General features: G+C 42.3%; 1 protein-coding gene across 4 annotated transcripts in view; it reads left to right on the top strand.

Moving 5' to 3' along the window:
- Positions 1-1,059: 1,059 nt before the first annotated feature.
- SLCO5A1 (solute carrier organic anion transporter family member 5A1) overlaps positions 1,060-26,164 on the top strand; it is a 79,911-nt gene continuing 54,806 nt past the window's right edge. For 2 of the 4 annotated variants that reach the window (XM_020812520.3, XM_072999012.2), the window contains exons 1-2: positions 1,060-1,194; positions 3,048-4,493. In XM_020812520.3, the coding sequence (XP_020668179.2) occupies positions 3,515-4,493 (979 nt within the window). In that variant the 5' untranslated portion in view covers positions 1,060-1,194; positions 3,048-3,514. Of the gene's footprint in view, positions 1,195-3,047; positions 4,494-6,735; positions 6,901-26,164 lie in introns of those variants that run through there. The other 2 variants (XM_078393809.1, XM_078393808.1) reach the window with 2 other exon arrangements.

The raw sequence follows: 26,164 nt of genomic DNA, 5'->3' as shown, positions 1-26,164 counted from the left end.
TCCTGTTCTAATTCCTGCTTTGGGAGCTTTCTCTATCAGTTGATTAGAAATCATGACATCACAATTTAAGCAGACTTTGTTGTCTCTGAATTTTTCCCCTCAGTAATTCTTGTTCCTCATCACCAACGAGTCACCGAAGTTTTCTTTCCTCCAGGTGGGAAATCTTCGCCCCATGCTTCCGAAAGCGTTATGTTTGTGACCTTAATTAAACCACTTCCTCATCCTACATAAGCACGAATTGCGTTTTATTGTATTTGCGTTAAGTGGCCCAAGTGGAACACTTAAGTGATCCCCCCCTCTTGTTTGGAGTACATTTTCAAATTATTTTTATTAGATGATCACTGCGAAAGGCTGTAAAAATAAAACTTAGCGGTCAAACGTCAACATGTTCACTCCGAAGGATCTCCGGGCAACATGGCTGTCTTCAGAGCAAGGGGAATCCTTTATTTATTTGTTCTTTGAATGTCTGCAGACAGTACGAACGTGCCCTTGTGTGCTCCCTTCCACTCCTGCCGACCCTCCTGGCCGGTAAGTTCCACAGTTCTGAAACGTTACTGTTCTTGGTAACTACAACGTCCAGCGCCTCCCAGAAAAAGCCAGCTGGTTAGGGGATTCTGGGAATCGTAATCTCCACACACCACCGTTTCCCAGCTCTGCTAAATACAATGGGATGAACAAGGCGTGTTAAGTGTCCGTGGGAATGCAGCCTCGAATGTATTTTTATACTTTCCGGAGAAATCCCACGTGAACTGGGATTCGTGTGTTGTTTACGCTTGGGATGGTTCGGGGCTTATCTTCGCCTCCCCGCTGGAGGCGGCCTCCTCCGAGCGAACCGCGTTTGCCGCTCCCGGCCAGCTCGCGCCTCCTCGGCTGTTCTCCCGCGGAAGCCATTGGGCGCCCTTCTCGGAGCGGCAGGAGCAGGTGGAACGGGAACGGCTGCTGGGCGCCTCTTCTCTTCCTCACAAAGGAGAATGCGGAGGGGAGGGAGTGCGCCTGCGCGTTCTGCCCGGCCTCGCTCCCGGAGAGCCGGAGGAAACTCCGCATCCCGTGTCAGGCTGGGTGAGAGAGTTCAAGGCAGGAGACCGCCGGGCTCCCTCCCTACCTGAGGACGGGAAACCACTCAGCCCTGAGCGGGCGAGGCGGGCTCGCCGCCTCCCCCTACTTCCCTCCGATGCCGGCGAGCGAGCGAGCTGAGTGAGTAAAAAGGCGAGTTTTTCGTCTCCGAAGGGTGTCGCCGCCGCCGCCGCCGCCTGGGATGCCGTGTTTTTTTTTTTAAAATATATATATTATGATTCTTTCACTGTCCCTGATGGCTTGCCTGCCTGCCGCCTCCGCCTCCTCCTCCTCTTCGTGGGTTCCCTTCGACCCCTCACTCGCCTTCTCCCTTAAACTTTGGGACTTGGGGGTGGGACGCCACGGGCGGGCAGCCGGAGTCAGAAGGGAGACAAAAGAGGGGACTTGAGGCAGCTCCTCTTTGCCCGTCATGAGGTGGATTCCCCACCCTTCCTCACGGGGATGGAGCGGCGCCCCGGGGGGGGGGGTTGTGTCAGTCAGGGACTGGGGGCGTGGGGGGGGGAAGGAGAGAAAGAAACCCCATCCGCGGGAGGCGGCCAGGGAGGGAGTGCGGGCATCTTGGGGGGGGGGGATACAGCCGCTCCACTCCCGCCTCTCCCACTGAAGTCATCGGCGGGGGGGGGTTTTCTTCAGAGGAAACGGGTGCAGAACCCCCACTTGGCGGTGGTGGGAGGTTTTCCCGAGAATACGGTGTGTACACGCGGCGTGTGTTCAACAGGACAACCGCGCGCGACACACACACACACACACACACACACACACACACACACACACACACACACACACAGAGAGAGAGAGAGAGAGAGAGAGAGAGAGAGAGAGAGAGAGAGAGTTGTGGCTTTTTCTGGGAGGCGCTGAGCATGCCGAGCGTGTGATACTTGTTATGCAGGGCAGCGGCAGCTGTCGCGTTAAACCGATTCCCTTTGCCTTCCTTGTTCTTAAGAAAGGTGGATGGAAGTTCTTTTATACTTTTGTACCAAGCCCTGGCAGACACTCACAAAGCCAGGCGTGGAGCGAATTCTTCTTCTTCTTCTTTTTAAACAATAAGGGATTCCAACTGTAGGACAGCAGTTTTCTCCCTTCAAAGGTGCAGATCCACGTGGATGTGGCGGTGAGTGCCCGGCGACACTCTTGTGTCCCCTCACCCAGTTAGTTCCCTTTGTTGGTTGTAACCCGAGCCTGAAGAGGGACATGAAATGGCAGTTGCTTGTTGCAAGCAATGCTCTCAAGCCTTAGGTAGTCCTTACCAGGTTGGCAGGCGTTCATTGGATGTGCATGGCTCAGAGACTCTTTGTTTTCTGTGCCTGTTTCTTTCTGTCGGTGGAAGAACCTCTTGTAACTCCAGTGTCTCTTATCAAAAGCTGAAGAGAGCAGCCTATGGATTGGATGCATTCAGTCTGCCATACAGTATCATTATATTTGAATATTTATTCCAGCCTATTTTTAGCCCTGAAAATAAAGGATTTAGTCTGCTGACCTTTGCCAGTGAAATGAGGTAGATAAAAGGGGCTGTAGAGCTCACATAAGGGCAGTGTCCTGTTTTATACACTCACACATATATGTATTCTGCTTTATAAAGATATGTCTTCATAAAGAGTCCAGTGCAGGAGCAGCATTGGGAAGTAAATAGGTAAAATAAACAAAAATTTCCCTTCAGATTTTCCTACTGCTTTTTGTAGGAGAAATTCAAGCTATAATCACTTACCAGAATGCCCTTTTTGAGGAGTGATTAAAATTGCTTTTGACTTAGGCTGAGTGCAGCAAATGGGAGGGGGATTTTAGTGGATGGCAGTGGGATCCCAACCCTTGTGTTTTTATTGTAGAAGAAAGGCCAATAATAGAGATTGCTGTGTCCTTTTCTAGCCCCAGGGAGCAGCAGCTGGGAACTATTGCTGGGGGAAACAGAACAAAAGCAGCATGCTGACCTTCTTTGCTTTATCTCTCTTTCCCTCTTTTTCTTCTCTGCATTACAGATTAGTATACTTGTCTTCAGCTGGCTTTAAAGTTGGTACAAGAAGAGAGGGTGTCCTCTGGAGCTACAGATGATGCAGACCGTCAAGGACACTTGCCCAGAATGGCTGGGCTTCACTTGGAGATTTGGCACTTCTTCACTGCTAAACATGGCCTATTAATCCATGTGGGAATGTGCCTGCAGAGGGGGGAGCAGCTCTGTCCAGTCTGTTTATAGTTCAGCTGCTGGTGAGAGAGCACTGTTAAGAGTGATGGAGCCACAAAAGAGTCTGCTGCACACGTGAGCAGATGCATTGATGTGACAGCATTGGATTGTAGGCTTTCTTATTGCAGAGTGGCTGGGTCTAGTTTTGAACGTTGCAGGGAGCACTTGCATGTTCTTGACATGAAAAGGCAGCACTAGTTTTTAACCAGATCATGCATCTAATTGGGAGTTGGTAATCTGGCCTCAACTGGGCTTGCCATCAGAATGCTCTTTTCCGGGACAACAAAGCAGCAGAAGCACCAACGTCAATATTCTGTTGGGGGACAGCAGCCAGAAAAGCATGATGAGAGCTTCAGATCCAAGAGCTTGCCAGTTCTCAATGGGTCTGTTCCACGGATTAACACTGCACAAAGTGCCCTCCTTGCTGCTAAAAGGAATTTCTTACAGAGTTTCCTGGGGGTCTCTGATCAGAAGTGTGGCCTTGATACCGACTCATCAGCACATCACAACAACGTTGCTGCTGCTGCAGCTGCTACAGCATCTTCTAGGACGATGTTATCTTTTACAGCTTCCAGCTTTTCAAGAATTGGGAGCTTCACAGAAAGAATGGACTGCAATAACTCTGCCGGCCTGAGTAAGGGGGTTTCCCCGGCTTCCACACTCTTAGTAATCCCAGGTAGAAAATTCTTCAACGTTGTGTTGCTAGACTCCCGATTCTTTTTGGTTTGTATGTGCTTCCTGACGTTCATCCAGTCCCTCATGGTGTCTGGCTATCTGAGCAGTGTTATCACTACCATTGAGAGGAGATACAGTCTGAAAAGCTCAGAATCTGGGCTGCTGGTCAGCTGTTTTGATATTGGCAGCCTAATGGTAGTGGTGTTCATCAGTTACTTTGGGGGGCGAGGGCGGAGGCCTCTGTGGCTTGCTGTTGGTGGTTTGTTTATTGCTCTTGGGGCTGCCATGTTTTCTTTACCTCATTTCATCTCTCCACCATATCAGATCCAGGAACTGAATTCTTCTGTATCTAACGATGGTTTGTGCTTGACTGGCAATAATACAGCCAAAGACCATGTGGAGTCTCCAGCCTGTTTCAAGGATTCAGGTGGAAATGAACACTCCCTCTATGTAGCTTTGTTTGTTTGTGCCCAAATTCTCATTGGCATGGGCTCCACACCCATCTATACTCTGGGACCAACCTACTTGGATGACAATGTCAAGAAAGAAAACTCATCACTCTACCTAGGTAAGGGTCTGTGCATAAAACCTACTGTTGTAAGCATTTTGATGTGGGGTGCCATCCACTTAAATAACTTGAAATATCTTAAGCAACAGTGGTGTAGTATGAATGAGTATGCCAAAACATTAACTGTACATTAAATGTGTTTTTGTCATGTATGTGTATATATGTGTGTGTAAAGCAATTAATTTTTGTTGAGAAGTTGAATTTCAGCAGTTGCTACTAAATCTGTCAAAACTGTGGCTTCAGTGGACTTCACTTTATGTTTTAATTCATGGTAAAGACTTTCAAGTCCACTGGGAGAGATTTAAGTAGGTGTTTAACCATTCTGTTGAAATCAGTGGGATGCAAAAGTGGACTTATAGTCCAGATAGGCGGGATATAAATTCAATAAATAAATAAATAAATAAATAAAGTGTATTAGTTTGCATGGATTTAAGTCCATAGTCTTTTGGTGTTGATTTTTAAAATCTGGTGGAGCCAGGCTGTTGAGCTGTCTTAGGTCTCCTTTTCAACATGCCTGTTAATGGTCCCAATCCACCTAATAGTTTCCTAGTTTTTCATGGCCATTGACATCAAATGCATTTAGAAATAGCACTAGTGAAGCCCATTCAGTTTATGTAAGCCAGCTGCCAGCTGAAACTGGGGGGCTTCAATGCCATCAGCACAGTGAGCACAAAATGGTTCAAGCTTACTCAGTCTGGTTATCCTATGTGTACTTGACGGAATCTCTAGCCTAAAATTAAACCCATTGTGCAGCTAAACCAGCATCTGACTTCAGACAGGCCTTTAGCTATGCTGTGACATTCTGTAGGAACAGGACATTTACATTTAAAACATACAATTTACTGAGATGTAGATTATATCAAGAAAATTGGGAGGGTGATATCTCCAAAATAAAAAATACATCAGAACTCAATTGTTGAGATTTGGAATTTTAGCTGTTTACATGCAATTTATAGTGATGGACTTGGATTCTGGAGAACCGGTTCAAATCCTTACTTGGTCATGGAACCTTGCTTGTGAGGTGACAATGGTGAAACAATTCTTTAAATATCTTTAAAACCCTATTGAAGGCTGAGGTATGTCAAATACAACTTGGCAGCCTATAACAACAAAGGGTAGTTTTTTGTTCTTCCAGAATATGGGAACTTGAATATTGGGGGGGGGGGGTGATGGTAATTTGCTTTGGATACATGCACATAAATGTGCATAGTGGATTTTATTCCAGCATTGTTTTGAAATTGCTTGCAATGATACAAAGTTATAGTATACTTCCTTAATTTAATTAGTCTGTTAGGGCACTGATGTATTTGTGGGCATGATGCTTGTTCAAAAAACCACTTGAACTTATATCACATCGGTTCACTCTACTTTAAAATATAGTATAGGGTGCTGCTTCCATGCGCTTCCATCTTAGCTTGAATTTGCTATTCTCTAGTCCTAAAAGTCAGTTGAAATATACTGGCAGCAGTTTCATTTGCTGATTCCTTCACTTGGAAAGACAGCTGAACTATGTGGAGTCAAAAGAGTACAGATTTGGGGCAGTGGATAAAAGCACTGTACTTTCTTGTAGTGGCATATGAAGGACCCTCTGTATGAATGTGAGCACTGCTTTATGCAGAGGGTTCTACTCTCATTCAGACAAATGCTAGCAGACACTTCTTCACATCTTATCGTGTAGTGTAGCAGAGCTGGCATCAGAAAGTATGGGGCCAGTGCCTGTGGAAACATTAGTGGTAAGTCCAGCTAATGTGGTTCCAGGCCACTATATGGTTTCATTTTTTTGTTCATCCATAATTTGTGAATAGTGTGCTGGTCTCTGGAAGAAGGTTTTTTTTAAAATATTTTCTCTTCAGAGAGGAAGTATTGAGAAAGCTGTTATTCTACTGTTGTAGAATGCAGTCCAGACCAAAGTGTATAATACAACATGTTTTGATGGATTGTAGATAGAAATGCACCTTGAAGGAAAGAGGGTTTTCAGAGACTACTGAAATCATATTTCCCCCCACCCCAGGAATTGCTGTTTCACCTTATAATAAAAGCAGATGAGCTTTGTTCAAAACAGTGAGACAAAACATAATAAACATATGAGCAATAATGACAAAATGAAAATGAAAAGGCATTGCTAAAACATTTCATTCACAATTTATAAATCTATTCAGTTCATAGTTTGGAAACAAAAACAAAGCTGTTGGACATCTTGAAAAGATACCAACACCAAGTGCCAGCTGTTCTTCCTCCACAGGAATCCTCCATGCGGAAAAAATTCTCTACACAGGGTGTCATAATAGAAGAGGCCTTCTTTCACAGTCACTGTCTGCCATGTCTGGCATCAGATGACTGGAGCAAGGACTTCTGAAGATGATCCCTGTGCACAAGCAAGCTGATGTCAAGGAACACATTTCCTAAGGTATATAGATCCTAAATTGTTTTAAAAGAAAGTATGAGTACTTTGAATTATACTGACAAATGGACAGGAAACTAGCATATTTTTTTCAGCACTGATGATATATTCCCAACTATTGGGTCTAGTTAATAAGCAGCTATATTTTGAACTTTATTTTTATTAGATTTTTACCCCGCCACACCTAGACAAAGTCTATTCTGGGCGGCTTACACACATAATAAAAACGTCACAATATAACAAATATCATAAAATAATGTAAAACATCATAATTTGACACTTATTTTAAAATATAGCTAAGATGAAATAGTTTAGACAGATAAAGACTAAAGATCAGTTAATTGACAGGAGGGAAGGCCTGCCTAAATAGCCAAGTTTTTAAATGGCTTTTAAAAACACACACTGTGGATACCAGACGGATTTCTGTTGGGAGGCTGTTCCATAGCTGAGGGGCCACTGCCGAGAAGGCCTGGTTTCTTGTTCTTTCTTTCTAGACCTCCCTTGGCGTTAGGCCCCTCAGCCATCCCTGCTGGCTATGCCGGTGATTCCAGTAGATCTTGGTGGGAGAAGACGATCTGCCAAGTATCAAGGTCCCAAACCATTTAGGGCTTTATACGTCATCATTAGCACTTTGAAGTCAATGCGGAAATGAATGGGCAGCTAATGCAAAGCGGCCAGAGTCGGGGAGATATGCTGATATTTCCTCACCCCACTAAGAAGCCTGGCTGCCGCATTGTGCACCATTTGAAGTTTCCACATCAACCTCAAAAGCAGTTCCACGTAGAGTATGTTACAATGGTCTAATCTTGAGATTACAAGTGCACGGACAAGAGTAATGAGGGCCCCCCTATCAAGATATGGTCACAGCTGGGAATTCCGCCATACATGAAAATAGGCGGAGCGGGCCACGTACGCCACCTGGGTTTCCATGGTAAGCGCCATGTCCAGATGTATCCCCAAGCTGCGAACCTCTCTCTTTGTGGTGAGAGTCATCCCCGCAAAAGAAGGGGAGTCACCCAAACAGCTAATGGAGGGACCACCCACCCTCAGGACCTCCGTCTTATCCGGGTTCAGCCTCAACCCATTCAGCTGCATCCATTGCAGTACAGTCTGCAGGCAGCAGTGAAGGGACAGAACGGCATCCATTGAAGTAGGTGAAAAGGAGATGTAGAGCTGGTGGCACGATGCCCACATGCTGTGATGACCACACCCAGCGGCCTCATATAGATATTAAACAGCATTGGGGAGATGATTGACCCCTGCAGGACCCCACAATTGAGGCTCCATGGGGCTGAAACACTCTCCCCAAGCTGTACTCTCTGGGGACAGTCCTCCAAGAAGGATGAGAGCCAGGCAAGCACCAGGCCACCAATTCCCAACTTGGAGAGCCTCCCCAGGAGGATACCATGGTCAACGGTATTAAAGGTGGCTGAGATATCAAGGAGGACCAATAAGGATGTATTGCCCCCATCAGCCTCCCTCAACAGGTCATCCAACAGTGCGACCAGTGCCGTTTCTGTGGCATAACACACTAAATGAACTACCCACACTAAATGGTTAATCTTGAAAGATAGCCTAATGAGCAGTGCATTGCAGTAATCTAAAATCTGGAGGATAAGGCAGCATGGATAGCTGTTGTCAGGTTCTCCCAAAAAGGGGTTTCAGCTGAGCCTCAGCTTGCCAAAGGTGCTGCATGCCACTGACACGCCACATGAGTTTCCAGCAACAAAGATGGGTCCAAGAATACCACCAAACTGAAATCTGATCTGTTAGAGCAGCCATTCTCAGTGGGGCCATATGGCCCTCTGGAGGTGTGCTGGCACATTTGAAGGGGTGCACAGACTGAAAAATGTGAGAAGTTTATGAAAGCTATCTGTGTTGTATCCTTGTTTGACAGGGCCCCCTGAAACCTGAAATAACTCCTTAAGGACCATGGCCAAAAAGGGTGGAGAATGGCTGCTTTAGAGTCTCCCTATACCTCCTAATGCCTTAAATATCCTCCACTATTTTTTTCTTTGAGAAGCCATTTTATGCCATCCTGTTCAAGCCCTGTTCTAGGGTGGGGAGGCAACTGGAATGTCTGGCCTGAAAATATTTTAATCTTGAAGTGACAGGATCCAGAATTACATAAATACAGGAAGATGCCCACCTGCCAGCTTCTAGAATTGCAGTTTAAATGTAAGTAGGAGGGCTGGATGGGATCTTATGAGGATGAGCTTCATTTTCAGCCAGTCCTTTATTCATTTCAAGTGCAAATTTATTGGACTGATCTGCCTGAAATAAAAGGAATGAGAGAGCTGAATGTCAACTTGATAACACTGAATTAAAAAAAATACTAGATTAATTTGTTGATCAGTTACGTTTAGATGATAAAAAATAGAGTGATAACATAGAATTGTGGAAATCATGTAGCATAAATAGCATGAGAGCAGAGCATTCTCCCAGAAACACACTTTGGAACTGGCCCTCCAGATAGGAGTGAAGTCACAAAAGTCACCATACTCCTAATTCCCAGTAATAGCAGCCTTCACAGAGCGTTTGCATGTGATGTTGAAGAAAATTGCATTCGTTGTGTTGCAATATAAATCTCTAATGAGATTTTATGTGAAAATGTGAAAATTGTGTGTAATTGTAGTGGCCAGGGTAGGGTTAGGGAGAGGTTTATTGGGATGAATTAGAAGTAGAGATGATTATGAGCGGATCAACTTGTGATGGAGTTTGCAGAACATTAGTAGATAAGAGAGAAGGCTACTTGGCTGGTAATATTACAGAGATAGCTTTGTCCCTTTGGGTCCAGTAATAGTCTTACCTCTCTCAAGTCTCCTGTAATATGCTTGCACAGGGAATATTTTTTATATGGCTAGGACTTCATATGGTTGCAGTATTAGTGGGAACCAGGGAAGCTCACGTAGGCACAGCGAGGTTAATCCGTTCCGGATTAACCTTCGTTGTGGGAAACATCGCACTACGGAACAGAAAAAGGCATTGGAACACATTAAACAGCGTTTAATGCGTTCCAATGCCATAAAATACTTACCGTTGTGCGATGTTTCCCAGGGACCGGCAGCCATTTTCGCGCCCTCCCCTCGCACAACGAGGGTGCCAAAATGGCTGCCATCAGCTGTCTGGCGGGTCCAAAATGGCCGCCAGAACAGCCGAAAGGGCCCAGGGTGCGCGCAGCCATTTCGGGGCTTCCGCAGCGTTTTCGCGCGCTCCCCTTGCTTACCAAGGGCGCGAAAACGCTGCACCCCGGCCCCTTTCGGCTGTTCCGGCGGCCATTTTGAAGCCGCGGAACAGCTGATTGGCTGGTCGCAAAGCGAAGTTACCGACCTTTGTTCTGCGATTTCCCGCCTATACGGGCACCGTTTTGCGATCGCATTTGCGATCGCTAAAACGGTCTCGTAGAGCGAATTCATCGCTCTACGAGGCGCCCGTTGTGCGAGGCACCACTGTATTTCACAATGTGATCTGATCACATTGTGCTGTTTGTTGTTGTTTAGTTGTTAAGTCCGAGTGTTTATGACCCCATGGACCAGAGCATACCAGGCCCTCCTGTCTTCCACTGCCTCCCGGAGTTGGGTCAAATTCATGTTGGTCGCTTGGGTGACACTGTCCAACCATCTTGTCCTCTGTTGTCCCCTTCTCCTCTTGCCTTCACACTTTCCCAGCATCAGGGTCTTTTCCAGGGAGTCTTCTCTTCTCATGAGATAGCCAAGCTTCAGGATCTGTCCTTCCAGTGAGCACTCGGGGTCGATATCCTTCAAAATGGAAAGGTTTGTTCTCTTTGCTGTCCAGGGGACTCTCGAGAGTCTCCTCCAGCACCACAATTCAAAAGCATCCTATGTGCTAAGCAGATTCAAATTTTACTATAGCTGTGAACAAGTGATTTTTGAAATTCCGTTTTCATTGCCTTGAGTCCAGATAGATCAAAAGTGACGATGTAAGGCAGTGCTTTGAGTGAGGTTTGGGGAAGTTAATATCCAAGCTGCTAATCAATGTAGCAGAAAACCTACACTAATTAACTCATTTTTCCTTTACAACTCACTATCTGGAACTAGCAGACTGTGCTAGGGGAACCACACTCAGCCCCTTTTTTCCATATGGAAAAAGGAACACCCCAGTCTCATCTGATTTTGTTAGCTAAGCAGTGACAGAGCTGATTAGAACTTGGATGGATCAGGGATGACCAGGGAATATCAGGGTATATTTCCTACGCCGGGGTAGAAAAGAATCCTGTGTTAAATGCTAGAGAGCCATTCCTGCTATCCAGATTTGACAATACTGAGCTATAAAGACTAGAAGACATTTGTAAGCCACCCTGAGTAGACACTGTCTAGGGGGGCAGAGCAGAAATCTAATAAACAAACAAACAAACAAACAAACAAACAAATAAATAAGACCGATTTATTATAAGGCAGCTTCTAATGCTCCTTCTTTGAAATATCTCCTCCCCTCTACCCTCCTTGAGTCAGCTTTATGGACCTTTTTTTTCTGTCTGATAAATGACATGTTAAAATACACACTGTGTAAGATGTACAAGAACTTTCCCCCTGTATGGGCTTTATCTTTGGCATCTAAATCAGCCTGATTAAAAATCAGAAAAAACTGCTTCCGTTATTTTTCAGAAGGAATGAATATTAGGTAAATCTCCAAAGGAATGGAGTTCTATATCTTTGTATCTACACGTAATCGTGATACATTCCCATTTTACAATTATAAGTTCTAAAGCCTAGGATTTTCACAGGAACTCCTTACTTTACCCAAAATTTTAACTCAGGAGTCCACTGTACTAGTGGTTTTTAGGCTCAGACAGGTATTCCGCAAATCTATTACTTTTACCTCAGACTTTTATCTCAGAGAATTGCTCTGCTGGCGTAAGTTTTCATTTCCCACCATTTCCTTATGTTGCCCAAAAACGTTTCCCTAAGGAGACTACTGCTTAATTAACTTGGTCTTCCCCCAGCTTTCCACCAATTCTCCTACCATTTACCGTAAACTTATACCTCAGAGAACTGTGTTAGCCAATAGGGCAACTGACCAGTTCAAACTATTCTTAACTCTTTCATGAGTTAGAATTTCCAGCCAACAGTTGTATATATTTTAACTTCACTGAATTTGCCCAAGACCTCTTTAGGAGCTCCAAAATCTTCACCAGATCTTTGGACCCTGCTCCTCTACCTGGTCTCTAAATCCATCACCTAGGATTTCTCCCAGACGTCTCCTGACTTTTTTAATGTAACATTTAACATAGCCGATGCTTGTAGTATAATTAAGGCCTTGGATTTAGAAGCTCTCCTCTCCTCATTCCTCCTCTGTTTGAAAGAAGCCTCTAAATGGCAAACTGATTTCAGCAGCCTTGAAGGTCAAAAGTTGTTCAGGCAGTTGGAACGTGAGAATTAGCTTGCTTCTAAATGGATTGGTCAAATGAGCAGAGGGCAGGTGAGGCAGTCAAGGGCACATGAAAAACTGCTTGTCACGTGGCTTGCTGTTTGGTCACATAGATGTTGCTTTCACTGCTACAGCTACCTGCCTTATTCTTTAGTCACAAAACCATGGGCTTCAGTGGGATCCCCTGCCTCTACAACATACATCTATGGGGGGCAAGGTTCTGGGTCCTGTACAGCCAAATATATGGCATGTGTCAGAAGCAATTGCAAGAAAAGTTAAACAGATGATGGTAAGGGGTAAAGAACATCAGTCTGATTTTTTGAGACTGAAACACATGAGACTGCAAATATATTTGTGTTTTGGAATGAGGTGACAATAGATAGGGTCGAATTCTTGCAATGTGTTCTTCCTGAATTCATACATTTTATTTTTTTAAAAAATCACAAAATGCAAGCTTCTTTGGATCATTTTGTCTGTATTGTGCACACCTTTTCTCTGAAGACAAAAGTGTCTATTGATCAATTGTTACCTCAGTGTTTTACACCTCCTTAGAAACCACCCTTAGCAGTGCTTTAAGATCTGTTTCTACAATAACTCTGCAAAGTCCTCTAAACAATTAATCCTGATTTTACTAACCCACCTTATGTGAATGTGAGAGCTATTTTATTTATTTCCAAGTTAATCCAGCTCAGGAGTTGAATGGCAACGTCATATCCTCTTATGTGCAGGCATGCAAGCTCAAGCTGGACAGCTGGCTTGACATTCCTGGCTGGGTGTCTTGCTCTTAGAAAATACATTTGATGCTTATACATAATCTCTTGGCTTCCTGCACCCCAGTCCATCTGTCAGGATGGCACTGTGCCAATTTGCAAGGTAGTATAATTTCTGTCCGAACAGAGGTGTTAAACTATTATATATTTAGCAGGAAAAACCTTCATTACATAGTATTTGCCCTCCATTTCTCTCTGTCTCTCCTGTCCTCATTCCTCTTCTTCTTTAGTGACTTTCTTTGAAGAAGACAGTGCATCATGGAAGAAGCACAGTTCTTGCTGGATACAGTGTTGCTATCTAAATGTGCCAAATATAAATAGATTTTTAACAGAAAAACAGGATTACATTTACAAAAAAGGACAACAGACATAACTATGTTTGCATTCCTACTCACAAAGTAATGCATCAAGTATAAGTACAAGGAACTTTTATATCTGCTGGTAAATCTGTCTTGTTTATGTCAGTGTTCCCCAACCTTTTCCAGTCCGCGGACCGGCTGGGGAAGGCGAGAGTACCCCCCGTGCTTGTGTGCATGCGGGAACAAGCACATGTGCGCTTTTGCACATGCCTGCCTGCACCTGCACAGGCAGCACACTGCCATTTGTACATGTGCACGGGTGTGCAAGGCCCGCATGAGCGTGCCCCACCAACTCTGATTCTCAAGTCTTACTTGCCTGGATGGAAGAGATGTGAAGACCCAGAAAAATTCAGAGAATTGCTCTTTTTCTCAGGGTCAAATCTAGATCCCCCCCCCCAAGTAGAAACACTGGAATCACTGGGAAGATTTTTTTGTAGTAGGTGAAATGCTTTTTAAAGTAAGGTACGACTAACTCAAAATGCTAAGATCTGTATATTATGAATATTTGTATGCAAGAAAGTTTAACAGAAGTAAGATATGCACCATACAAAATCGAGGAGGCACTTTTGCACCTAGTGTATGCTGCCATTTTAATGAACAAAGAAATGGAGAAGGGACACCTCCATTGCTTATAAACTACAGCTTGCTGTCTTTTGATGACCTTTGTTCTAGTTTGGTGAGAACAGTTAGAATTTTGTATTCGCGAAGGTTTTCACAGCTGGGATTTAATGGTTGTTGTAGGTTTTTCGGGCTCTTTGGCCGTGTTCTGAAGGTTGTTCTTCCTAATGTTTCGCCAGTCTCTGTGGCCGGCATCTTCAGAGGACAGTACTACTATGCCAGAAACTGGTGAAACGTTAGGAAGAACAACCTTCAGAACATGGCCAAAGAGCCTGAAAAACCCACAACAACCAGTTAGAATTTTGTTTATTTTCTAGATGCATCCTGCCAACCTAGCAGTTTGAAAGCATATAAAAATCTGAGTAGATAAATAGGTACCACCTCGGTGGGAAGGTAACATCTAGCCGCGCTGGCCACATGACCACGGAAACTGTCTACAGACAAACGCTGGCTCTCTGGCTTGGAAACGGGGATGAGCACTGCCCCCTAGAGTTGGACACGACTGGACTAAATGTCAAGGGGAACCTTTACCTTTACCTAGATGCAAAAACGACAATATATGTGGATTGGTAGCAGAGGACGTAGCAGTTTCTTTAGTGCAAGATCCTTTCATAATTCTGCATAAAACTAAAGCTTTTATATGTAACAAGTTACAAGTAAAGCATTTCGTGATGGTGAAATAGTGAAATTGCTCTGGTGTCAAAATAAGTGTTGTTTATATTTCAGTTTTCTCTCAAATGTGTAGTTTTCCCCCTGAAATAAAAGAGAAAAAAATTGGTTTTCCCTGTGACTTTCACATTTGGAGTAATTTTACGTCTCTAATAGTATCTGCTTGCATAGTTAGCAAGGTTCCCTCTCTAAGACATGCAACTTCGTCCGTGTGTGTGACTCTGACTCCCATGCAGCTTTCCTCCTCCTCCATGCAGCTCCTTTGATTCTGTTTGCAATGGAATCCCATGCGTGCACACGGGAAAAGTCATGTGCGTGAGAGGTGGAGCCCTACCTAGTGGGGCTGAAAATTAGAGGGTATGTTACTAGCATTATATTGAACATTCATCCGGTACGGTACGCCCATGCTCATGTTCTTAAAGGGTTAACAAGTTGTGTAACAAAGGAGAACAGACTCTAGTCTTTAGGTCAAATATAGTTGATGATATGGGACAAGGCATTGTCTGAAAAAACATCACAAATTTGTGTTGTGAAAGCTGACTGTTTTGAAGAAAGCTGAATGATCAAGGATATTTCAAATATAAAAGGCATTGGAGAATGTGGACTCTTCTCTGTGTCAAGCAGAGTGGACATTCAGGCTTCTACCAGGCAGAGGCACGTCTTTTCTAACATATGCATCACTGTTAAGTGTTTTTAAATAGCATTAACATTTCTTTGTGTTAACAAATATCTTTGTTTAGTTCTCCTGCCCAAAGTGCTTTGGGGTGGGATTAATGGATTTAATTATTCTTCTTGTTCAGGAATCTCCTAAGTGATGGTTCTAGTGTGTTCACAATAAATTATTAAAAGCTGTCGATACTTAGAATATGATGTCCAGTTTAGATTAAATTGATATAGTACCACTCTTACAAGGGAGGAAGTGACTATAGCTCTCTGGGAAATACGTCAGCCAAGGAGAATATAGACAATTTATAGTATTTTGAAAACAGTTACTGTATACACGTGCACCTCCTGGTTCTCTTAAAATTTATTCAGCAGTTATGCAACAGTAATGCCTGATATTTTGAGACCTAAAATGCCGCCTTAAACTCCACCTCACCTCAGTAATGATGTCAAGAGAGTAATAATTAGATGCAGGCTGGAGCAAAACTCTTTTTCTATAGCCACACACACCAAATCATTACAGATTAGTGCTTGCATATTATTCCTTATAAAGCCTCAGAGAATTAAACCCATGAAACAGATGGGATGGATGACACATGAGAGGGTGAAGGTGATTCGCTGCATTCTGGTCTGTCTCTTTCCTCCCTAAAATGTTACTAGTGTGGTATGAAGGACTTGCTTAAGAAAATGAAACTAATTTGGAAAAGATGTTATGTGGTATTTGACATTCTAATGGCGTTCATTTTCAACTTGTTCCAGCTTGAATCTCTTAAAATGTATAAAAGTACATTATGGAATAGTTTAAACTTTGTTCTTTATTACAGTAACTTCTAGGACTTCTTTTTGTTTGAATTTATAGTTCTCATGTATAACCAGTGAATTTATAGGGAATTTATTTTTATTGTTTTTGAGCTGCTATTAAGCTCTTTAAGCAGAATGTAAATGCAATTTAAGCATTCTCACATTTTACTTGGGCAGTAAGTATGAGGCAGATTTCTTTTAGTCATAAGTTGCTTTGATAGGCTTTGAATCTAGGCTTCTTAGATGGAAGTTCAGTACTCTATCTAATATTCCTTATGGGTTTTTGTTTGTCTGTGACACAAGATGTTTATATGGCAAACTTCAGTCCATGCATTTGATGAAGTGTGCTACAGTTGATGAAAGCTTATTCCTGATAAAACATGATAGTCTTTAAAATACAATAGGACTTTGTTACTGGTTCCAACCTCTGCCTCATTGATTGCCTCTGGTTCCCTCTGGTGGCCAGTTCAGGTAATTATATAAATATGTATTTCTGGTTTTTTCTTCAAATATTTTTAATACTTTCAGACTGTAGATGGGTTAAACCGTGGCTTTTGATCCTGCAGATACATAGTCCTATTGTACAATAAGACTGTTGATTTTACTCCACGTCAGTGTGGAGGATGTAGTGACTCCCTGATTGAAACCTTGGGAGTGGGGGGGCTAATGGGAATTGTAGTTCTGTAAAATCAGGAGGATCACAGTTTGTCTGCAGGTGTTCTACAATAAAGGGCTAGTTAAGTTTTGGTGGATGTGTGCCTTGTATTTTGCAGTTTCAGGCTATCAGCAAGGTCATCTAACTTCATTGTTAACTTTTTGAGAGCAATGATTCTATGTTTTGATAGAGCTAAAAGGCAAGCCAGGCATCTATGAAGAAACAGGTACATTGAGAACTTTTAATCTAGAGGTCCAGTCTATTACAATAAAATTACTTAGTTATCTGACACTTATTTAAGTCTTTCTGGCACTGGCTCCAAAGAACCATGTTTTGTGTTCTTTACATTTTTACATGCAAGAGTAATCTAGTAGGTTAAAACCTTTTCCCTGAACTGTTGCGTTCCCATACATGTGTTTTTCAACCAGAAGTACAAGAAATGCGATGTCCTGCCTGGTGCCTTAAGTGGTATAGCTCGGAATGGGTTATGCCTCATGTTTCTCCCTAGGTGAGGTAGACTGATCTGTTTGTTTACCAGGTGTTCACTGTAGTAAACTGCTGCTTCATAGCTTGTTTTCTGTATGGATCCATTGTTGTTATTATTTTTCTGAATAAACAGACTGTGGAATTTGGTTGGCCTTTTAAAAGTAGAAAGACTTTTAGTCTGCCAGTCTGTGGAATCTTTGTAATTTCTTTGGCTTGATGTAGGACATATAATTTTATTTAATTGTTCATGTACTAGTTCCTAAGCTGAATTAATTGCCACTGTTCAGTTCTAAGAGACTGTAATGTACTTTTACTCTATTTTAAAAATATATAATGTTTTTATGGAATTTTGTACCCTTCCTTGAGAAGGTAATGTGTGCCAAACAGTTTGTAGAACAAGTGATAAATAAAAAGAAAACTGATGGGGGAAAATGGACACATTTGGACAAAGGGCTGATCAAATATTTTTCAAGTATTTGTAATAAAGCATTAGCTTGAGTGAGAGATTTTACTGTTCAGTGAGTTTTTTCTGTTAGAAGAATAATCAGATACCTTCATTATCAAGAGATTATTTTATACCTTAATTGTCAAGAGATATACAGTAAATATAAAAACAATTAAGTAATCTGTTTACTGAAAAGTACATGTGTGTGTTGACAGACAGTGGAATAGTCTGATTCTGACTAAAATTTCTGTTTTTTTCAGCAACTTGGAGTAATATACAGTTTGGGATTTTGTGCATTCAGTGCACTGGCAGCTTATTCCACTTTGACATGACTAAATGTGACTGAAGAACAGATGTTACCAACAGTGTCATGATTCAGAGCAAGCCAGTCCTTTATTGTATGGCTTGCTCTGATTTGTGTTACACATACTGCCATGGTAGATGTTAAAACTCACTGTGATTTTTTGAAGCAAGAGATAATAGAAAACATGTCAGTGCCAGTAGTTCAGAGCTGTTTTGTTTTTAGGAAAATAGAAGACTCACAGATTATTTATTTCAAAATATGTTTATACTGACTTTCATCTGAATTGACTCTTTGCTTTAGCAAATCAATGTATCTTTTAAAAAGGTCACTAAAACTCTTTTTCTTCCTCGTGGTCTTCTGTGAATGCACACAAAAAGGGTTAAGTCAGCGCCTGCGCTGGTTCCTTCAGAATGTTCTCGAGCTCTGCAGAAAAGAAACATAGTTTAAGATTACCTACACTGCGCATGCTCCACCCACCCAGTCCTCAGTTCCATTTCTCCGCTGTGCGAAGTGGTTCCTTGCTTCTTAGCTCTGCTAAATTCGCGATTTCTACATTGCTTTTCCAGGCTTTTTTACGATTTGGCGTGTTATTTGGACTTTCTACTGTTTATTGGACTTGGCTTTGGCTTTTCGGCTCACTCTCAGGACTTTGGCTGTGAGTTATTCTTTTCCCGCCTTTTTTACCGGTCGCTCCCGATTCCTCTCTGCCTATGCCCCCTCCACCCTCGGGCCCATTTAGCCAGTGTGTCGTTTGTTCCGCTAAAATCCCATTTCAGGACGGACACGACACTTGCCTTTTTTGTTTGGGGGAGTCCCATTCACCTCAACATTGCAGGCATTGCAAAGCCTTTACAAAGGCTGCCTTAAAAGCGCAGCAGCAGAGGCTCAAGTTACATTTGTGGGACTCTGCCTTATCTGCCTCAAAACCGTCGACTATGGAGCTCCCTTCCCCACCAGCTACCTCTTCTGCTGAAGGTGGTTCTCAGCAATTACCTGGGGCTGCTCCTTCCAAAGCTGCTGCTGCTAAACCACCCAAGAAGGCTGCAGCAAAGAAAGGCTCCTCTTTCAAAGCTGCTTCGGCTCCCAAGCCTGCAAAACAACTGAAAACAAAGCAGCTTGTTAAAAATAAATTTTCTACTCAGCACCTTCCTTCCACCGCTTCAGCCATGCCTTCACCGGGCTTGGAGGATTCGCCTAGGGATAAAGATTCCACCTCGGAAGCAGCCCCCTCGCTCCCTCCGAGACAACCTGAGACAGCTATACCCCTTGGCGCTCCCTCTCCCACGCCAAGTCAGCTTGTCCAAGTTACTGCAAGCTTGGGTTTAGCCCCTCTTAGCCCTGTTTTCACTGGGCGGGCGTCTCTGGCTCCATCGGCTTCTCCATTTCCTTCCCGTTCCAGCCCTCCGCCTCCCCCCAAGAGAGTGGAGAAGAGGAAACATCTTTCCAGCGATCGACATAGTTCGAGGGAACGTAAGGAGAAACGGCGTTCTCGACGTCAACACAGATCTTCCTCTGCGGACTCTTCCACTTCGGGGTTGAGGCGTAGAAGACATAGGCACCGCCACAGAAGGGACTACTCTTCCTCTCTCTACGTCGTCGGATTGACATCGACGTCGTAGGCGTACCAAGTACATCTATGTGTCTTCTTCTTCATCCGTCTCCTCCCCCCCTCGGAAGCATCGACGTCGACATAAGGACTCAGTGGGAAAGCCTTCACAGCCAGTTCTGCTTCCACCGATGATGAGCTACCCGTAGGGGAGACTGTGGAATCCGACACTGGTGATACACATGAATCCTCGCCTTCTGAAGACTTTTCTTCGTATTCTCAAATGTTATCCAGGCTTGCTAAGACTCTCAAACTACATATGGATTAGCCTGCACCTCCAGAGGAAGATTTGATCTTCAGAGATATTAACAAAGAACGCTCTCCTCCTCCTAGTTTATCCTATCTGCCAGCCTTGTTGAAAATTATAAAAGAACTTTGGGACCATCCTTCTGCTGCGGTCCCACTGCCTAGGCATACTGAAAATATGTACAAGGTCACTGGAGACGATGCTAAATTTCTTTTGAAACATCCGATCCCTGACTCCCTCATAGTGGAAACTAGTGGCACCAAGCCCACGCCATTCCTACCAATAAAGAAGGCAAAAAATTGGAAATGATTGGTAGACGTATCTACTCACTAATCTGTTTCCTTCTTTGTGTAGCTAATTATAAAATAGCTTTAGGTGCCTACCAAAAACAGCTCTGGTTGAAGATTCTCCCAGGGTTGCAACTAATCCCAGAGGATGTTCGTCAGGGATATCTGAACATATTCGAGGAAGCTCAGACAGTTTCTAAACATCAGAGGATTTCCACCAGGCATTCAGTGGAAGCAGCTGCTAGGGTCCTAGTCTCATCAGTGACCCTCCGTAGGCATGCCTGGCTTCGGTCTGCTAATATTCTGGATGACGTGAAAACCAAAGTTGAAGATATAAGACACTTTAGCAACCTTTATGGCTCAGAGGATCCTTTTGAATCTGCAGTGTTGCTTCACTGCAGCACCAGTAACTTTGTACAGTGGTGCCTCGCACAGCGAGGTTAATCCGTTCCAGATTAACCCTCGCTGTGTGACACATCGCTGTACGGAAGTAAAAAAGCCATTGAAATGCATTAAACTATGTTTAATGCGTTCCAATCGGCACGTTTACTTACCGTACAGTGATGCTGGCAGCCATTTTCGCGCCCTCCCCTTGCAGAACGAGGTCGCGAAAATGGCTCCGATCAGCTGTCCGGCGGGTCCAAAATGGCTGCCGGAACAGCCAAAAGGGGATGGGGCACAGCGTTTTCGCGCCCTTGGTAAGCAAGGGGAGGGCGCGAAAACGCTGCCAGAAGCCCTGAAATGGCTGTGCGCAGCGTTTTCGTGCCCTCCTCTTGCTTACCAAGGTCGCGAAAATGCTGCGCCCCGGCCCCTTTCGGCTGTTCCAGCGGCCATTTTGAAGCCGCGGAACAGCTGATTGTCGGGTCGCAAAACGAAGGTCGGTAAGCGAGCAGCTTACCGACCTTCGCTCTGCGATTTCCCGCCTATACGGGCACCATCTTGCTATCAGGTAGTAAGGATAAATTTTCAAATTGCATTACACTGATCTGGAAAATCCTTGCTACTGGATTCATTAAGAAGCAAAGACTCAAACTTGCAAGATATTGAGACCTGTAATTTCAATCCTCTGTAACCTCTCACACAACCCAGAGGAATAATGCACGTGTGTAGAAGACATCTGTGATCTTATAGATCCCTCTTTCTCTCCATGTTTGAAAATGCTTTCATTTGTCAGGGGAGTAAAATAAGTGATGGATGAGAAACAGTTTCATGGGGAGAAGGCTAGGGACTTCCTTCAGGTTTTCATGTTTTTGAGTGCCGTTGTCTATATGGGGATTAGTTAGACCATTGGTTCTTAACGTGGGCGATAATGCCCCCCAGGGGGCGATTTCATTTTTCAGGGGGGCAGTAAAATGAAAAGGGGCAGCGTGGGGGCGCTGGAGCAGAAGGGGGGCGGTAGGGGGGCGCTGGAGCAAGCCAAACCTGTGAAGATGGCTGCAGCCTTTTTACAGTGTGCGTGAATATATATTTTCCTCCAATCTTAATTTAGTTTCACAGTTTTCGTCTTGAAATTTTTAGTTCCTGCATTGCAGTTTGTTTTTAAGCCCTTTTAATATTTCTTTTTGCATCTTAAAATTCACTTGCAACTAAATCAGTAAATGTTACTTTTTTGGGGCATTTCATTTTCTTGGAACTGAATTTTGTTTTCAGGGGGTCATTGGATTTAAGTGTCACAAATAAATAAATAAATAAATAAATAAATAAATAAATAAATAAATAAATAAATAAATAAATAAATAAATAAATAAATAAGATATCATCACCGCAGGGAGGGGGGCGATGATAACTTCCTCAGTGACTCAAGGGGGCGTTTCTTTCAAAAAGGTTAAGAACCACTGAGTTAGACTGTAATGTTTTCTATTTCAGAATGGTGTGCACAGGGCAGTTAGTATGTGGTAATTGAATTAATTATTCTATAGTGCAAACTTAAATTTGAGACCACAGTGTCTCCTTTTTGAGGAAGGGTTGTATGCTACTGTTTTTGTAAATCCTATCAGTTTGCTGCTCGCCATGAGTTCTTCTGTTCATCTTTCTCATTCTCTGAGTTTGGCTTGGAGTTGTGTAATTGGGCTGGAATGAAGTAGAAAGTGGAATCATGGTACAATGAATATTTTAATCATGCCATTTTTTTCCAAAAGCGATAGCATTTTTTTCCCCGTCTTCTGTCTTAATTTAATTTTCATCAATTTGATCATAGATAGATAAAATATTTCAGTATAGTGATATCTGTATATTTAATATGTGAGCAGTGGCTGGCCTTTTTTGAAGAGTCATTTGCATAATTGTCTAAATTTGTTGTAATTTACTATAAAGCCAGTATAGTTTTGAAATTCTCCCACCACAGGACAGGAAGGATTTTTTTTTATTTTGAAAGGAAAAGCACTACATCATCTGAAAAAAGGGACTAATTAGATGGTTTTCATTGTTTATTTGTATTTCATTAATTGCTGGCTTTGCCTGTATTATTCACTCTAAGCGTTTGTGGATATTTCAAAGAAGATCAGTGATCAGTGATATGGTGAATCTCTCCCTGGTTCTTCTGTTTAACTTAATGGCTCCAAAGGATGTTTTGTTCATGTGAATTAGCGCCTTAGAAACAATAGCAAGTGTTGCCACTGTTTTTAAAAAAGAATAGTTTTGTTTCTAAAGTAACCTAAAAAGATAGCTGTGTTTAAGTCTACCAAACACCTTGAAGTCATTTGCGATACATATATAGTCAGTTTCTTATGGATATTCATGAATTGTGTGACACTGAGGACATGTCTTATCAAATCTCTTTACATCGTGATGGGGCATAAATCTCATATGTTCCTTAGTTCTGTATTGTGTTGACAACCTATTGTTTCTTTTCCTCAGAATCACAGAGAACAACTTTACCTCTTGGTTTAGCAGGCCTGTTAGTCTGTAGGCTGTTAGTTGTCTGTTATTTTCTCCTGATTTAGGGATACTGATAATTCTGAATATAGCCCAGCTGTCAGGAATATTATTGAACAGATGTTGGAGGCATAATAATAGCTGTGTCTTAAGTGCTTTATAGAAATGTATATTATATTCATTTGCTCCTGGCCACTGAGCAGAGGAACCTTCCTTGATGGAAAGTTTCCTGAGGACAGTTTTCAACAAATCTCAAAGTAGTGTAGTTGACGTATTTAGCTAGGAGTTTTCTTTTAGAAGTTACTTATATTCCCTTTGATTTTGGCTATAAATGTTTGCCATGTTAAGAGGATATAATTAAGTCTCTATACATAGATGTTGAGACTTTAATTCCATGTTACACTGACTGCAGAGTGATCTTAGATAGTTCATTGTACATTAAAATATAGCAGTTAGTTTTTAAGGTGCCACAATGTTTTTATCTTTATTTTTTAATTTTTGTTTTGTTTTTGCCTGACATGCTTAGATTGTTAATTTCTGTGAGTCATGGATACAGAACCACGTTTTCCAAGATTCATAAATCAGAGTTTTTTTTTAAAGAATTGAATAGTATGATAATGGGGACATCAGAACTGCAGAAAACTATATATTTGTCTCAGATTTCTGACAATTTTTAACCATAAAGGGAGTTTTAATTATTTTAACCAACTGTTAATCTGTAAAGAAGCTGATGTTAGGAATGCAATAGGCATTCTGTCCAAATGCAAATGTATTTCCAGTGTATATAGGAGAGCACACATTATGAGAAATATGCAGTGGTTATTTCTTAAATTAAAGTAAGCATAGGAGAGACAAAACCAGCTATTTTAAGTGCAGTATTTATTTCACAGATATATAGTATATATGTTCTTTTGATAGGGCTTTTCAGAATACACAGCTGCAATCAATTTATCTTGAAATTTCACTGCCATAGTACTATCTTCTCTAAAGTTAACCATCTTAATTTGTACACATGGACTACATTAATTTATACATACAGGCCAGAATTTTGCCTTTAACAATTCCTTTAGTGCAGCAGATGGTAACTTCAATTAACCTGACCACCAAAAACAGAATGAGGCACATTACGTACCTTTCTTGCTTGAAATATTTCAAAGGCATTTGTAGAGGTAATAAGCATATTTGCAGTGCAGAACTCGCAAATGTAGCAGATATAATTAGTTCAGCAATGTTTCACTGAGACTTGCATCTATGGGTCTGATTTCAGACAGTGGTAGATCAGTCTAGTGTACCTTATCAAGATTGTGAAGACTTGAGGAAAAGAAGATAAGCAATAGATAGGTCATAGATTGCGTTAGGGGTTCCAGCTTCCACATTCATTGTTAATTGAAAGTACTGTTAGATTTCAATGAGGAATGAATGACAGCGATTAAGAGAACATAGAGATAATTCTCAGAATGATGATGCTTAACATCTCTCTCTCTCTCTCTCTCTCTCTCTCTCTCTCAGTCTGTCCTGTTTCCTAGAGTTGTTGTAAATATAAATTGTAAATATAAATTGAGAAGAGGTAGAGAACTGCTGCAAAACTCTACAGCCAGACTAGTGACTGGGGCCAGCTACAGGGAGCATATAATGGTGCCGGTCATTACCTATAAAGCCCTATACAGCTTGGGTCCAGGTTACCTGAAGGTGGTCCCATCCTCTCAGTCCCATTGCCAGCACAAGCAGAGCTGATGGGGACACGGAAGAGGGCCTTCTCTGTGGCAGCTCCCAGGCTATGGAACACTCTCCCTCGGGAGATCAGGATGGCCCCTTCTCTTTTATCCTTTCGAGAAAAGCTAAAGACCCATCTCTTCAGGCAGGCTTTTAACAGTTATAACTGAATCCCTGAACCCCATTTCAGCAGAAATTGTAATCTTTTTTAATGTTTTAATCTTTTAATTGTATTTTAAATAATATATTGTTTATCTTTTAATATGTAACTTATTGTGTTTTTAAATTGTGTGAGTTTTAATGTGAGCTGCTTTGGGTCCCTTGTTGGGAGAAATGTGGCATATAAATAAAGCTAATAAATAATAGAGAACTATGTAGATTGCCTTGAGCTTACTGGATGAAAGTCAGAGTATAATGTAACAATAATATATAATAAATGTATATATATTCATGAATGTTTAAAAATATTCAAAAGTCATATGGCTCTTTTTGCATACCTTCTAGTACAATGAAGTGCTAAATAACAGCAATAATAAAATTAAATGTGGCCCCATTTGTTGTACAAGTCAATTCAGTTCCATGTGTACTCACATGGAATGAGCTTCACATATTAACTGAAGCTTGCTCCCTATAACATAAACTTAATATTGTAAAGTAACTTGCATATGTGTTGGTTTGAATTTGAAATGTTTCAGTCCCCCCCCTTTTGAAATTGATATTTCTGATGCTCAAATTTAGTGTATAAGCTGTTTGGATCGCAGGAAGCTCCATCATAGTAGCTATTCCATCTCACTATCCTAATATGCATTAACAAGTCCTGTCGCAGCTGAAAAGTAAATGGTATAATATCCACTAAGTTCTAGTCAGCAATTAAAGAGGGGCATGTGTGTCCACTGGGAATTGATAATTGTGGGTTAGAACTGAGTGAACTGTTTGCTTTCCACCTGTGTGGAAAGCAACAAAGCAACAGGATTTCAGCCAGGATGTACGGTAGTTAAAAACAATCCTGAGATCATGATATTTTGCCTGGGTGGGAGGAACTTTTCTGGGTTTCTACATCTTAACGTCATTGTCTTTCCTGTTATTTTATGGTCTCCAAAATGAAATAATGTAGAAGGAAGGCCACAAGTAGAGGTGAGCCATTAGGTTTTTGGGACTCCAACTACCAGAATTCTCCAAGAATTCCAGGAGTTCTAGTTCACAGACACCCCTCTATAGACACCCCGTATTTTTCGCTCCATAAGACGCACCTTTCCATAAGACACACCAATTTTTTAGGAGAAGAAAACAGGAAAATATAATCTGTTTTCTTCCCTCCATAAGACGCACAGACTTTCCACCCTCCTGTTTTGTGGGAAAAAAGTGCGTCTTATGGTGCAAAAAAT

The sequence above is a fragment of the Pogona vitticeps genome, chromosome 4, assembly GCF_051106095.1.
Source record: "Pogona vitticeps strain Pit_001003342236 chromosome 4, PviZW2.1, whole genome shotgun sequence".
NCBI lineage: Eukaryota > Metazoa > Chordata > Lepidosauria > Squamata > Agamidae > Pogona > Pogona vitticeps.
The sequence above is the reverse complement of the archived record's forward strand: the minus strand, read 5'-3'. Positions and strand labels throughout refer to the sequence as shown.